The 15,694-nt window shown below is 50.9% G+C and overlaps 1 protein-coding gene across 1 annotated transcript in view; it reads left to right on the top strand.

The window, feature by feature from the left end:
- The window catches only part of COL4A2 (collagen type IV alpha 2 chain), a 181,916-nt gene extending 170,803 nt beyond the window's left edge, over positions 1–11,113 (top strand). Inside the window, exons 40-48 of the mRNA XM_033105154.1 lie at positions 342–467; positions 3,386–3,502; positions 3,990–4,151; positions 4,267–4,365; positions 4,729–4,875; positions 5,010–5,126; positions 6,491–6,682; positions 7,885–8,171; positions 10,018–11,113. Coding sequence (XP_032961045.1) covers positions 342–467; positions 3,386–3,502; positions 3,990–4,151; positions 4,267–4,365; positions 4,729–4,875; positions 5,010–5,126; positions 6,491–6,682; positions 7,885–8,171; positions 10,018–10,275 — 1,505 coding nt within the window. The 3' untranslated portion in view covers positions 10,276–11,113. The remainder of the gene's footprint in view (positions 1–341; positions 468–3,385; positions 3,503–3,989; positions 4,152–4,266; positions 4,366–4,728; positions 4,876–5,009; positions 5,127–6,490; positions 6,683–7,884; positions 8,172–10,017) is intronic.
- The last annotated feature ends 4,581 nt before the right edge of the window (positions 11,114–15,694 follow it).

Below are 15,694 nucleotides of genomic sequence, written 5' to 3' on the forward strand. Positions count from 1 at the left end.
CTCACTGTGCCCTCACATGGTGGGGAGAGAGAACATGCTGTCTGGGGTCTCTTGTAAGAATACTCATCCCATCATGAGGGCCCCATCCTCGTGACCTCATCTGCACTTAATCACTTCCCAGAGGCCCCACCTCCAAAAACCATCACATTGGAAATTAGACTTTCAACATAAGAATTTTGGCGAGACACAGTTCAGTTCAGAGCAATCTGAAATCCCCATGGCTTCCTCCTGCTTTTCTTTTCTTGACTCTCACCAAAGAACATACCTGTTGTTTTGCTTGTGAAAATGAACTTAGTGTGGTTGAAGATGCCGACACGGCTGCTGTGTTTACCCTGCCACAGGTGCAGACATCCATGGAGACCCAGGTTTCCCAGGTCCTGCTGGGGAGAGGGGTGACCCAGGAGAAGCCAACACTCTTCCCGGCCCTTCCGGAGCTCCAGGACAAAAAGGGGAGCGAGGAGCCCCAGGTGAGGCCAGACACTTCCAACATTACTATCTGCATAACCAGAAGATAAGAAGTCATGTTTGTCAGGTCACCCATCTGCCCTCAGGGGTCAGGGAAAGAGTTCTTTGGGAGATGGAGATGACACCCCGCCCAGGAGGAACAGAGGGAAGTGGAGGCCTCTCTTCCACGTGGGCTCGCAGTCCTGGCCCAAAAACTGTGCTCACAGAACATCACAACATCTTCATCTGTATCACGATGTGTGTTAGCATCTGACTCTCACAGCATGTTGTTCAGACTCTGCAACTGACAGGGGAGAATACAGTTTCCACAAGGGCAGAAACTACCTCTCTGTTCATGCCTCGGCTCAATGCCTGGCATAGAGTAAGTGCTCAATATATACTTGTGTGAGATGAATAGTGTGAAGTTGTAGGGTGATTCTCTTTGACCTCCACTGAAAAAGTTCAGCATGCCCTGGGATAGTCCGAACGTACCTCCCATGATCCTTTTACAAGTTCATCGTGCAGCATCAGTTTCTCAGAATTCTTCTTGAACCTACTGTGGAACTCCCTGCACTCCATCAAAGGGACCTAACACGTATCTCAGGTGCCCAAACGATCCTGAAACATAGTGTCTCTTGTAAAGCCATTGTCCCCCTAGGAGCCCCTCACCCTGCATGAAAATCAAAATAGCCCAGTGACCCGGTAGCTTCCTGTACAGACCCTTTTTCTGCTCACCGGGTCTCAGCCTTTGGCCAGGGAGAAGGAAAGGTGACTTTCGGTGGTGACATTCACAGAGGGCTGGTCCGGACTCACACTCTTCTCTAAGAATAGTGAAATAATCTCAATTTCTTGTTGTCCCTTGCATGATTTTCATCTCAGGCCAGAAACTAGAATTTGCAGCCTCAGTTATTTCTGCAGCTGATGTTTGGGCTTCCAATTATGATTTGCTTATGAGTTGTTTGTGCAAAGCAGCCTTTCATCAAACCTCCATGAGGCAGGGGTTTTATTTCAATACTTAGGAAGACTCATGGGGGCCACTGAGAAAACGGAGTTGTTTTGACCCTGATTGCAGCAAACCGACTCCTGCTCGCTCCATTCTCATAAAGAGGCCTAATCACTGTAGTTAAGTTCGTTATGTTTTCATGGGAATCTGGCCACTCTGGATCTTCTAACCGCTCATCATTGGTTTTGCTTACTGTGTGACAATAGTTAGAAGCAGCTCACTTGGTATCATTTTATATCTAACTGCAGATGGCAGCTGGTTAACCTTTCAGTCTAGTAAACGCACTTGTTTATTGCCTGTAATTAGTGAGACCAAAGTGACACCTTTCTAAATGCTTCTCCTGGCCTGTGTTCCTTTGTCCCACTCAGAAGTTGCACAAACAACACCCCGTCCCGTATGCTAGGTCCTGCCAGTATGAAAGTCTCTTCATGTTACTGACAAATATCCATTAGTCATGAAGCCGGGTGGGGACACTGTTACCTTTTCTCAGTCTCACAGGTTTGCACGGTGTTGTCCCAACTCACTCTTCCCTCTGCAGTGGAGATGATGGCCCCTAGATACTGTGACATTCTGATTTTTTGCAGTGTTCTAGTACTGATCTCTGAGTCCCCAGACCTTAAGGGAAAACAAACATCAGTATGGCAACTAGGGGAGAAACTCGTCTCCTTCCCTGCTAGCCATTCATCTCGCCACAGCCCCGGCAGCACTCACGCCCGCCTGGCACAGATGGGCACCCATCAATGTCGGGTTGGCTGTAGCACAGGGAGGAATAGGGTTCCCACACATTTCCTTAGGTGAGGATTGCCCTCTAGGGTCTGTCCTCAGTTCGTGCCAAAGGGCTCCAGCCTTTGACTCAAATAGAGTCGATTTCTTGTTAATCTCAGTAATGATATTCTCTATATAATATTGATGCAACTATTGAATTAGTGAGTACCAAACCATTGCCTCTAGTGGAAATGCAGGGTTTGGTTCCTGTGAGCCCCAGGTCACATTTTTGTCCACCAATCAATGTATAAACTTGCTGTATGTGTGTTTCTGTTTAAAGACACTGTATTGGCTACATACTGTTGATTCGTTAACATTGAACTCACGGCCTTCAGTGCTATAACTCAGGCCTGCATGAAGCTCATCTAACACATGTGTTTTCTCCGTGAGGCACCTCACAGCCTTCCTGAGTTTCGGAACACCAGACAACACGTCAGCATGATGCTTGGGAGCCAATTTAAACAGTGAAATCATCAGCAAAAACCACAAAAATACAAAAAAAAAATATGGCTCTAAGTAGACATAAAAAGGATCCTTGTTTACACTCTGAGCTGAAACAGGGGACTCAAACATTCTGTCTCTCCCACATGTCCAGAAATACCACAACCGTTGATTTGGGGTCACCAGTGAATCTTAGTGAACAGGCCTAATGCAAACACAGAACTGTGAGCGATGCGGATGGACTCTGTCAATAGCTGTGATCCGAGATCCTGAAGCACAGCTACAGGGAAGATTAAGAATATCAGTGTAGTCCATAAGCCTTGGTTACCAATGCTGGAACCTTCCGTCCCATCACAAGTGCTAACAGAGCCAACAGAGCTAAGCTCTCAGGTGACACTATCAGGATGGGCCCTAGGTGTCATACACAACAAGCCACATTGCCTGAGCAGAGTAAGGTATCTCTGAGCAACCTGCCCATGAGAACAAGATCCCAGCAGAGGTGGGTCTGCAGGACCCTCTTGGCAGCAGAACGGGGCTGGTGGGAGTGGGGACCACAAGACCCCTGCCTTCTCAGACCCACCACAAGAGCTTGCTGTGTTCCCACATTCCCTGCTCTTGGGGCACCTTCCATCACTACCTGTCAGCTCCTGGATAGGTGATAGCTTGGAGGGCAAACGATAGATTCAAAGGTCAGATGCTGATACTAAAAACAACTTTTGTTTCCTTCCAAAGGGGAACGAGGCTCAGTCGGGAGTCCAGGACTTCAGGGGTTTCCAGGCATCACACCCCCTTCCAACATCTCTGGGTCACCTGGTGACAAAGGGGCCCCGGGAATATTTGGCCTGGAAGGTAAGCCGGGCTTACACTTCTGTGCATTGGAACCTCTGTGGACACACACAAAAGGACAAATGCGGTGTGATTCCACTTTCGTAAGGTCCCTTCAAGTGTCAAATTCATAGAGACAGAAAAGAGAGTGGGGGCTGCCAGGGCTATGAGGGGGGATGAGCACTTAGTGTTTAATGGGGCCCAACTTGCAGTTTGGGATGATGAAACATTTCTGAGACGGGTGATGGTGATGGTTGTACAACAGTGTGAATGTACTTAATGCCACTGAAGTGTGCACTTAAAATGGTTAAAAATGGTAAATTTATGTTACTTCTGTTTTACGACAAAAAGAAAAATATTGCCCAATGTTACAAATTTGCCAAAGATGGTGCCCCAAACGGATGACTTTCTATCTGGCCTCCTGGGTGCCTCCTGAAGTGAGGCCTGCCCCCTGGCGTGACTGTACCTTTCTCCTGTTTAAACTCTGCTTTCTTGTGTCTAATGTCAATAGGTTATCGAGGCCCCCCAGGCCCACCTGGGCCTGCTGCTCTCCCTGGAAGCAAAGGAGAAGAGGGGAACCCAGGAGCTCCGGGAAACCCAGGGACCAAAGGATGGGGTGGGGACCCCGGGCCCCAGGGCCGGCCTGGAGTGTTTGGTCTCCCAGGAGAAAAAGGTAACTGTGCCCACACGAAGGAGTCCTGTTCTCAAGGAGTCTGGAAGCACTGGTCAGACGTGACTAGAGCCCCTGCCCAGGCATGTGTGTCCTCAATATCCTGCTTGTCTTGAAGGGCCCAGAGGTGAGCAAGGATTCATGGGAAACACAGGAACCACCGGGAGTGTGGGCGACCGAGGTCCGAAGGGACCCAAAGGAGACCGAGGATTCCCAGGTCAGTGGCCATCCGCCATCTTAGGTCAACTGTTGCCAGCAGTGGACTTCGGAACTATTCCTGCCCCTCCAGACATGGGTACCCCTCTAAAGTCACTCTTTGTCATGGGTCCCAAACCCTAAAGTACAAAGAGGAAAGCGTGGCCGGGGGGAGCGGGGTCTGCCTGTGCTCCCATGGGCACTTGGTGAGTAATTCTTGAGTGACCTCTCAGATGGGTGATTATCCATCTTCATCTCTGGAGAGCACAATTTGCCCAGGAAACTCCAAGATCTATTTCAACAAGTGAAAAAAAAAAGAATAGAAACCAGAGCAAGAAAACGAGTAGTACCCCTGTGCCAAATGGCTTTCCTTTTCCCTTTCCAGGTACCCCTGGTCCTTTGGGATCTCCGGGGATTACAGGAATCCCCCAGAAGATTGCTGTCCAGCCAGGGCCTGTGGGTCCACAGGGAAGGAGAGGCCCCCCAGGGGCACAGGGAGAGATGGGGCCCCAGGGCGCCCCAGGAGAACCAGGTAAGACCCTGCTGTAGGACTGCCAGGATAAAGCTCATTTTCTTAATTGCTTTGTTTTCATTTTCTTGCTGAAAAACATTAGTTAAGCACCATGATTTTCTGTGTCACTCACACCTGTTTCGGTGGCTGTACAGGTTTCCGCGGGGCTCCAGGGAAAGCAGGGCCCCAGGGAAGAGGTGGTGTGTCTGCTATTCCCGGATTCCGAGGAGACCAGGGACCCATGGGACATCAGGGGCCAATTGGCCAGGAAGGTGAGTAATGGATGATGAAAGGGGGCAGAGGGTAGGGGAATTCTTCTCGGTCCTGCTGTGGTCTGACAAATGGACTGTGTCATGCAGGAAGGGAAGAAACGAGTGCCAAGAGGAGCAGAGATAAGAGGCTGCCATGCCTTCTGCTCCGCAACCCCAGCTCAGCTCCTAGGGACCTTGCTGTAGCCCTGGTCCTGGGAGCACTCCATAACACCTGTACCTCACAGAATACCTGCACCTAGCAGAACACCTGGCACAGAGAGTACCAGGACAGTCTGGCTTCCTTCCTTCCTCTGAGACATCTGCAGGTGCCTCAGAGAAGGAAGCAATTGACATATACTAAGAGACAAGACACATAAAGATCTAAAGACCTGGGACAAGGAGCTGAAAGAAGCCAATTACATTAACAGGAGCCATTGTGAAGTTTTGTGTTATTGATTTCTTAATATTATTTGTACATGTGCGGGATAGGATAGGCCAGAAACCATAGCAAGTCATGCAAAAAATTTCCTGAGGTTTGTCATCTACCTGTGCTCAGTTTGAACCAGTTGGTATGAGGCTACATTATCAGGCTCCCAGATGGTATGAGGCTCCCAGATCTCAGGAAGTAACAATCCACCACCCTCCGGATGGACTCACCCACAGCCAGGAAATTATGTAACGTGTGGGATGCATATCTGAAGACACACATGGACAGGTGGGAGCCATCCAGGCTAGGGGACCGAGACAGCGCAGGGTGGAGGGGATGTCCTATCAGAAAGCGACAGATAGGAAAATGTCCCGAGAAAGGAGGGATACTGGGAAGGCAGGAGCAGCCAGGACAGCTGATTTCAAATACTTGAAAGGTTGTCGTATTGGAGGCAGAGTAGGCGTTATGCCGTGTTCCAGGGGCAGAATCGAGCCCCCTGGGTAGATGTTCCAAAAGACGGATTACTAGCCCTAGGATGGCCCAACTGCAATGAGCTGCCTCTCCCTGAGCGTCCAGCACAGGGGGGGCCGCCAAGTGGGGTAGAGGAGGCCCATTCATTGGGGGTGGGGAGGCTGGATTACAGTACATTGGGAAATCATTCCAGACGTTGTAGTTCTGCTCAGCACCAGTGCACTCTGAGGGGAAAGTTCATGGGGCCGACTGAGCCTGTGCCCTTGTTCAGTACTGTCATTGTTGTCACCCCGTGTTTACTGGGCACGGAACACAGGTCACATCCTCCCCAGGAGGCTCTTGGTCTTCAAGGGCAGAGCCACTGAGCCCTTGACTTTGGGCGAAAGCCGAGCAACAGCTGTAAATGTCGCCATGCGAAGCCAGCCGTGTGCTGTGGGCTGAGGTCCGCATGGCGGCTGATAGGCGGCCACTTTGTCTTGGACCCTAGGGGAGCCAGGCCGCCCGGGGACCCCCGGCCTGCCCGGCATGCCCGGCCGCAGCGTCAGCATCGGCTACCTCCTGGTGAAGCACAGCCAGACGGACCAGGAGCCAATGTGCCCCGTGGGCATGAACAAGCTCTGGAGTGGATACAGCCTGCTGTACTTTGAGGGCCAGGAGAAAGCCCACAACCAGGACCTGGGTAGGTACCGCCCACCGCGCCCCCGGGGCCAGCTCAGCTGGAGGTGGTCAGGATTCCTGGCCATAGTGAGGTGCATGAATCCTCTAAGGCAGATGAGCTCCTCCTGATGGGACACTGGGCCCATCCACATCCGTGGGGTTTCAGAAAAGATTAGCATGGCCTTTGATGCCCCTGCACCTCAGGCCAGGACCACAGAGACCTGCCTCTTACCTCGGCAGTGCCTTCCATGCTTCCATGAGGCCCAGCCCGGCGCTGGCACCTCTCTGCCTGGGAGCCGCCAGCAGCTTCACCTCTTGCTTTTTGCCCCAAGTTCTGTAGACAGTCAGCCCATGCCATGAGGGCTGGGACTCATAGAGAACCCCCAGGAAAATGGATATGTGGGTACGTGTGCTCAGATTTATTCAAGTAAACCTGGTTGCCAAAAAAAATTAAAATGACTTAAAAGCACACAGAAAATGTAGCAAGTGCACATTAAAAGCCTGGGCTTGGGGGGAGGCTGCCTTAGTCTGTGGTGGGACCATGTTTGGGGAAACCTGGCGCACTGAGCCCTGGTGGTCTGCACATCCCTGTCTATATGTTCTACTTCCGTAATAAGTTAAAAAGCTAAGCAAACGAGGATAAGGGCCTAAATTAGGAAAGCTGGAACCAGGGCCACGAAGGTGGCCGCAGCACTTGACAGGCCTGCTGAAGGTGCGGCTCTTAGAGTCATTTGACTCTAAGCTTGTAAACGGTCAATGTGGTAAGGGAACCCCACCCAGCGAAGTATTTCACTCAGGCTATTAAAAAAAAGTTCATCTTTTACCCAGAAGCAATAGAGTTATCTGAAGATGGGAGTGGCCCGAGGTTCTTCCGGGAGGTTGCCATGGGGATTGATGAGTAAGGTCCTCGTCTTGGATGCCATCAGGGGTTTCTCGGGGCTACTGCTCTAAGACCGCCCCCAACACGGGGTTCCTGCAGGGTGCTATTCCATAGACGCCACTCACTCCCTGCTGACCCTCCTAGTCCATAGGTGTGTGTGAGAAGTTCTCGAAGGGCAGGGCTAAAATGCCAATGTAGTCTCTTCCCCCGCAAAAATGGGAATTTGCTTGGCCCCCCAATGTGAGGCTGGTTGCTGGGGTAGGTCCCTGACGTGGGGCCTCCCGAGCCTGGCCAGGCCCGGCAGCATCTTCTCAGCCACACTCAGCTGTGCTCTCCTTCCACAGGGCTGGCGGGCTCCTGCCTGGCTCGGTTCAGCACCATGCCTTTCCTGTACTGCAACCCTGGTGACATCTGCTACTACGCCAGCCGGAATGACAAGTCCTACTGGCTGTCCACCACTGCTCCTCTGCCCATGATGCCTGTGGCAGAGGAAGAAATCAAGCCCTACATCAGCCGCTGCTCTGTGTGCGAGGCCCCAGCTGTGGCCATAGCGGTCCACAGTCAAGACGTCTCTATCCCCCACTGCCCAGTTGGATGGCGGAGTTTGTGGATCGGATATTCCTTCCTCATGGTATGTGGTACTTGCCAGCACTCTCTCAGAACATAGGACCAAGTAGAAATACAGTTCCCCTCCCCAACCACACCCTGGCTGGAGAAGCAGCAAGAACAGTTACCTTTGTAAGAATAATCAGGCAAGACAGGTTGTTCAGGTTGTGCACTGCACAATGTACCTGGCCCAGGGAATGAGTCAGGGCTGGAATATAGTCTGCACTTTTGCCTGCCCTTTGCTAACTAAGCCACGTGCCTAGGCCTGGGGTTGACCCCACCTAGAAGGGACCCACTAATTTGCCACCAAGCCTCGTATGGGTTGTAATTAGGGTAAGTTTGGTTTGTTGTCCATCTTACTAAGCAGATCACCAAAGGTAAAGCTCTTTTGGTTTATCCCAAGGCTAAACATAGGGAAGAATTTTATCTAGAATCCTAAGTATGTCCTGTAGAATCTACTTAGAACCTAGAATGTCTTCCAGAAACATCAATTAACTGGTTGGTTTAAAACAGATATATACTGATAAGGAAAATCCTGGAATACTAATGTCAGATCGCCTTTGGGTATAAAATAGAGAGCTCCAGCGATAGTGACTGGATGCCCAACGTGTTCAATATTTCATAAATTATATTAATAACACACTATATAAATCGAACCACACACACTCAGAGCTCTCACCCAGCCCAGCCGACCCGGCCCTGAGGCCGCCGGCCTAGCGCCTCCTCCCACCCCAGCTCCCTTCAGGAGCCCTTCCCAGGGCCTGCCTGGGCAGCCCCCAGCATGGCCTCAGCTCTTTCAGACCAAACTGGGGCCCGAGATGCCTCGTGAAGATATGCCTGCTTCTCCCTGCCTGTTGACAACAAACAAGATCATGGTAGCTCTGGGATGGAAACGCTTCTGCATTTTGTGAGCAGAAAGTTTTTCAAAGGTGTTTGTTTTTCGCTCGTCTCTGCTCAAATATATCACAGGACAGCCTCTTTTGTTCCCTGCAAACTGAAGCTGAGATGTTCCTACTCTAAATTAACAGGTTCTGACAACCCACTCACCACTCAAAGCTTTCTCAACCAAGCCAAGTGACGCTTTTTTATAGATTAGCTCTGAGGTCCAGGGGCCTACCATGCTCCTTCAGGAAAGCTAAAAATGTTTGTGAAATGAAAAGAAAGTTAAACTTGAAAGTGGCAAAGGAAAGTTCCCTCTGACACTTGTCCTCGTCTTCCAGCCGGCAGCTGCTGGATCATCGCAAGTGACTAATTGCTTAATTAACAGCCCTGTGATGGGGAAAAAAATTAATTACCTGGGTAGTACATGTTCATTATAGAAAAATCGGCAAGTAGAGATTTTCTGGGGGCGGGGGAACCTAATGAAAACCACTCATACTTCCTTCTTTATAAACAGCAGAGGACAAGTGGGGGCGGGGATCACATTTTTTGGTGCTTATTTTTAACTTAAGCTCAAATGCTCACCCACATCTTGACTTTATTTTTCCTTTAAAAAAAAAACAGTTAACATTTTGGTATCTCTTCGGCCAGACAAACACTTCATTCTTTGAATGGATGACGGAGTAGATGACGGTTTTCCCCTAAATATAGTCAACTGTACCTACTGATTATGACCTGCTTTTGTTGTTGTCCTAATTGTCACTTAACAAATCAGGACTGGGGACTTCTGAACCCTCCCCTGCACTGCTTTCAGCATGCCTGATTGAGCCAACCCCAAGCTTTAAAGAGTACGTCGCAGGTGGTCTCTGTTGACATAGATAGGCGTTCACGGTTTGTTGTCACTTACGGGGGACGGCGCCTCAAATACAGTCTGCCGCTGCTGTCTCTGGAGAGTGTGCTCACAGCCCTGCCCTGTCTCCCCCTCTGCACAGCACACGGCCGCAGGTGATGAAGGTGGCGGCCAGTCGCTGGTGTCGCCGGGCAGCTGTCTGGAGGACTTCCGCGCCACACCTTTCATTGAGTGCAATGGAGGCCGGGGGACCTGCCACTACTTTGCCAATAAGTACAGCTTCTGGCTCACCACCATCCCTGAGCAGAGCTTCCAAGGCTCGCCCTCTGCCGACACGCTCAAGGCCGGGCTCATCCGGACGCACATCAGCCGCTGCCAGGTGTGCATGAAGAACCTGTGAGGCGCAGTGATCACAGGGGCCGCCCCACGCGGACGCCCTTCTCTGCAGGGCGACGTGCGCCTGCGGGGAGCCACTTTGGTGCTTATTCTTAACTTATTACCTCAGATGCTGACCCCCAAACTGATTTCTTTTTGTTTCCTTTAAAAAACAAACAAAAAGGCCACCAAAGGAATTCAGCACCCACACATATACCAAATAGCCCCTTGTCATCCATAGGCTCTGGCCCCTCTCTCCACACTGCAGAATAAAGCCTGCCTCTCCAACGTGGAGGCTCCTAACAGCCCCAGCACTCCCTATCAGGCCATACTAGGCTATTATGCACGACGTGTAGCTACCTTCTTAACGTGTACCTGTATAGTCACTGCGCTTTCAAATGCGGCAGGCAGCCCTCTTATTTAACTCACTTAATAGACAAGTAAAGCCATACAGTCCGAGGGCTCCTGAACCTACTCCCACTGTCCCCACATGAGGGTCTCCGGCCCTGTTCTCTAAGCCAACATGATGACAACGTGATCTCCTCCCAAATACTGTTGATGTGAATTATCCTAACCCCTCAAAAAGGCCAAAAAGACACTGATAGCCATATACCAGTTGGCATTCTTTCTGCCACAGCCTTACAGACCATTGGGTTTGGCAGAACTCACAGAGAAGCAAAGCCCCTGTAACTGTCTGTTGTCAGCCAGGATACTTGATGGTGAAGTCCGTAAACATGGAAGTGACTTTTCACTGCCCCAGGCCGTCCTGGAGATTGACCCGCTCTTCTTTGTGGTGAATTGTACCCCTGTGACTAGCCTCTGTAATGACCACAGAATAAAAGTTGGTTTTGAACATTTCTATAACCCCCATTGTTGACTGCCTTAATTTTCTGACGTCCACAGAGCACAAAATTTGCTGTGGCCCCAAGGCAGTGTCTGGGCCTGCAGGCAAGCGTGTGCAGCTCAGCACCGTGCTGCATGCTGCTGAGTCTCAGCAGACTTGAACCCAAGTCCATGGTATCGTCATTCCTTTCTCAGGGAACTGTATTTGTGTTTATAACTCATTCATGTTTACAGGAAGAACCCTAACCATCACTCATGGGAATTAAGAGGATGGGTACTTCACAAATGTACTTCCAAAGTCATTCAATGCATTCCAACATAACGTCAAGTCAAATCTCAGTATTTCCAAGAAATAGTCTCCAAGACAGGTTTCTGGCTTTGATTTCTCTGGAACCTGACTAACCCTTGGGAACCCCACTCACAGAATTTATTGGTATCCTCTAAAATTCAATCTCATATTAAGCTCTTTCTAGGAACAACTTCCACATAATGGAATGAGTATTCGACCTGATTAATATTATTTGAAATAGATCAGCAACTGTCTTGGTTTGCACTCCCTCAGAAGCCAACCGAGACAAGCATTCTGCACAGGAGAGTTATTTGAGGACGTTATCCCAGGGAATGGAATGGGACCTGGGCTGAGTGAACCCAGGAACCAGGGCCCCTTCCTAAGGGAGCTACTGCCCTGGGCAATTTAGGACTCTATCCTGCTGGGACCCACTGAGGAAGGCCACAGAAGCCGGGATTGCCCCACCAGGTGTGGGAAAGGGACATTTTCAATCTCCAGCTCTTGCCCCCAGTGGTCAGGGTTGCCTATGACTGTCAGTTCCCTCACACTCCCAGGTGCGCCATGGCTGAGCGGGCTCCTACAGCATCTCAGCTGGAGGTAGCAGAGAACCAGATGAAGCTGATGCAAGGTGCTTAGCTCCACCTAGACACAGCTGGTTTCCGTAGCAACAGTTATGGCTACAAGATGGGCTAAGAGGCTGAGGCCAGGGCCTGAAAGATGTCCGGCACAGCACCTGTCCACAAAGCTTGTGGAGGCAGATGTGTACTTGACTCCCATTCCACGATCAAGGGAGCAGTCCCAGAGTTTATCAACAGTCCTGAGATTTTTGCTTGACTCCGTTTAGCTTTGATGGCTCTGTGTGGTTCACACTTCAGAGTTAGGTGCCCGCCATGAAGGATGGGGCACCTGGCGGGGCATACGCGCTGGGAACCCCAGATGCCCTCCCCAGCTGCACACTGACTCTTGGGGTGAGGGAACTTGCAGAACGCAGGGCTGACTCACAATAGCCTTGCCTCCTTTCCGCTGCCAAGTTCAAGAACAAAAGGCAGCTAGGGAGGAGGCAGGCTTGGAATCTATGGGTCATACAATGGTATAAACGGACTATAAAACTGCAGCCATTTCCACAGAGGCCATTTGATAATATGACGGTCAGGATCCAGCTTCTCCATGGGAGGAGGGGGGGAATCCATGCTCTTGCTTGAAGCTGACATATCCCTAATTCTACACTTAGGAAAAAATCCATTTAACCTGCAGAGTTCCTGGAAAAGGAATTCTTGCATCTGAATTATGAGGATTCTGTTGGGGGGAGGTCCCCGCACCTCCCTCCCACCAGGAGGAGCTCCATCCCACTGAGGGGGAACCACACACAGGGACGGGAAAGAGTGAGGCAGGTCACTGGCCAACCAGGATGGTGGGAAGTGCCCCTGGAGACACACACTGTGCATCCTGGAGGTGATGGGCCCTCCCCAGGCCAGCCAGCCCCTGGACAGGGAGGGGGCGAGACTGGCCCTGCTCACACCACCGAGAAGCTAGCAGCCCTGGGCCTGTCAGACTAGCCCCAGAAGACTGCTGCTAGGCCTCCATGACTTTCTCCGGTGGAAACAACTGGATGGAATAAAAGGAACGGCAGCTCCTCTTGTCATGGGCAGTGGGTATCTGCTGGTTAGAGGCTTCAACAACCAAACCAACCTTGATGAGGGAGAACAAACACAGCAGCAAACAGAACAAGGCATTTGAAGCCCAGAGGCAGGTTCCCAGGCTGCCCTGAGCTAGATGGGCCTGGACTTGGGTGAGAACCGGATGTGCCTCCCTTTCCAGCCACTGGTGGACTCTGCCTAGACACACCTTTTGTTGTTCTGGGCCTTGGTCCTCACACCCTCAAACCAGGGGCCTTCCAGACCCTCCTCCCAAGGGAGGGGCAGTGAGTTCAAAGCCAATCCAAAGGAGGGGAGAACAGGGAGCGACACATGCTTGCAGACTAAGCAGTCACTTGATCTGAAGGTCCTGCAAAGGGGCACCATCAGCCCAACAGCTTCCAGATGGATACACAGGGAGATCGGGTCCAGCAGCACACGCGTGTTCAGGGTCTATACTGCAGGTCCAGCAACACGCCCAGCTCTGACAGTGCAGGTCCAAAAGGTCCAGCTTTGAGAAGTGGAAAGGACTAAAGACCACTTCAGGCCACAGAGGGAAAAGGCTCAGGGAACAGGGTGGAGTAACATAATGAGGACAGGTAGGAGGGCCGGGGACACACGGGGTCCACTGGCTCAAGTTACATAAAGGAAAGTGCATTTCTGGACTCTCCCAGCCACAGCTGGAGCAGATTTTGCCTCCGACATCCTCTAAATGCTTCTGGAGGGACCGCACACTGGCTCTCAGACGCAGGGTTTTGGCTTCCAAGGCCTTGCCTTCCTCAAAGTAATTACAGTTAACCGTTGAACATGGGTTTGAGATGCGGGGATCCACTTATACACGGATTTTGGTCAATGGATATGCACAGAACTGTAATTGTGCTTCCTCTTTCTTATGCTTTTCTTAACCTTTCTCTAGCTTACTTTATTATAAGAATACAGTATATAATACATATAACAACAAAATATGTGTGAATCAACCGTGATCGGCAAGGCTTCTGTTCAACAGAAGGTCATTAGTAGTTGAGGGGGAGTCAAAGTTATATGCAGATTTTTGACTGCACAGTGTTTGGCGTCCCTAACCCCCACCCACACTGTTCAAGGATCAAACTGCAGTCGTCACCCCAGAGTACGCACTCTGCATAATCAGGGCTGCCCTGGAGCGTGGAGATGGGGGCACAAGTCACTTCACTTCCCCTTCTCTCTGGAAGACAAAAACTATCTCTCTGACCTGCGTCATTGGCTTTGAGCACCAGGCTCACCTCTGTTACAGGGAACCTGGATGCTAGAGGTAATATGGTTGCCAGACATTTGTGAGAGGATTTTCCCGGCACAGCAGGCAGCTTTGCTTAAACCAGGATGTCAGGTTCAGAAATGACAAAGTTGCGTGTTTAAGAAACCAGCCCAGCAGCTGGGAAAAGTGGGAACCATGGCTTACAGTACCCAGATTACAACATACCAAATCCAAAACGTCCCTGACGCCTCCGCCAAGATGTCACCACAAGGGCACCCGGAAACAGCCATCTAGAAGATGTTGTTGAAAAAAAGTTTTCATCTGGATGAAGACACTCCAGAGCCCCAGGGGAAAATCAGCAGTGATGGCTCCAAGACCAAGTATAGCAGGTTAACCCAGGGCTATACCTGGTTTCCCAGCCCCAGGGCAGCTGCATTTGTACAAAGGGAAAGAAGGAAAATTCCAGGGCACCAACTCAAACCCACATCCAGCAGAGAAACCCCTTCTATCTCATCTGGCTCACACCGCTGAATGGTCTGAATCTTTCCCAGAATTGACCTGGTTCCCTGGTTAGAGACAGAGCCCAGGTGAAGTGAAGGCCAGAAATCCATGAGTGGGGTTGGACCCGAGACCAGGCCCCCTAGAAAGAGAGAGCCAGGCTGGCATCCCAGAATTGACCTGGTTCCCTGGTTAGAGACAGAGCCCAGGTGAAGTGAAGGCCAGAAATCCATGAGTGGGGTTGGACCCGAGACCAGGCCCCCTAGAAAGAGAGAGCCCAGGCTGGCATCCAAAATCCGCTTGGGACAGAGCCCGGAGTGAAGTCTATTTATAGGACAACAATAAAGGGTGAAATGCTTAAGCGTCATTGATGAAGTATGTGCCATCCTTGGGCAAGCACTCAGAACTTATGGCCGTTCAGGGTGCACACTGGCTAGGGGTGCTCAGACAGATGGGCAAGGGAATCAAAGAATATTCAGGAGGAAAAGGCCAAGAGAATGCATTCAGCCAGCCCTGACTTCAAGCATGAACTTGTCATGTGGGGTCTCTGGTCCCGCTCCCCACATAAGAACGCAGGATGAGGCCAAAAAGGAACACCCACGGAGCCATAGAGGAGTCATACCGCTATATTCTCGCTGGCGGCTGGGTTGGAGACACAGGCAGCAGGAGCCACACGATCCGCAATCTTCCATCCGCTTCTCTGCCAACCAACCAACCTCACTTGCTAACTGCAATCTGAGCTTGATAGCTCAGCCACTGCAGTTATATCAGTGGCTAATGGCTAACTCGTTACAGCTGATGGCCAACTAATCACAGCTGACGGCCATCTACTACCCGAGCCAGCACCTTTCCACGCGAAGCCGAGAGTCTGGAAACTGCTCTCTGGGACTCTGTCCCCATGAACTACAGAAGTAGTTTCCTAGGACACTTTCTTCCTTCCATAGCCTTC

Source organism: Rhinolophus ferrumequinum, chromosome 4 (genome assembly GCF_004115265.2).
Source record: "Rhinolophus ferrumequinum isolate MPI-CBG mRhiFer1 chromosome 4, mRhiFer1_v1.p, whole genome shotgun sequence".
NCBI lineage: Eukaryota > Metazoa > Chordata > Mammalia > Chiroptera > Rhinolophidae > Rhinolophus > Rhinolophus ferrumequinum.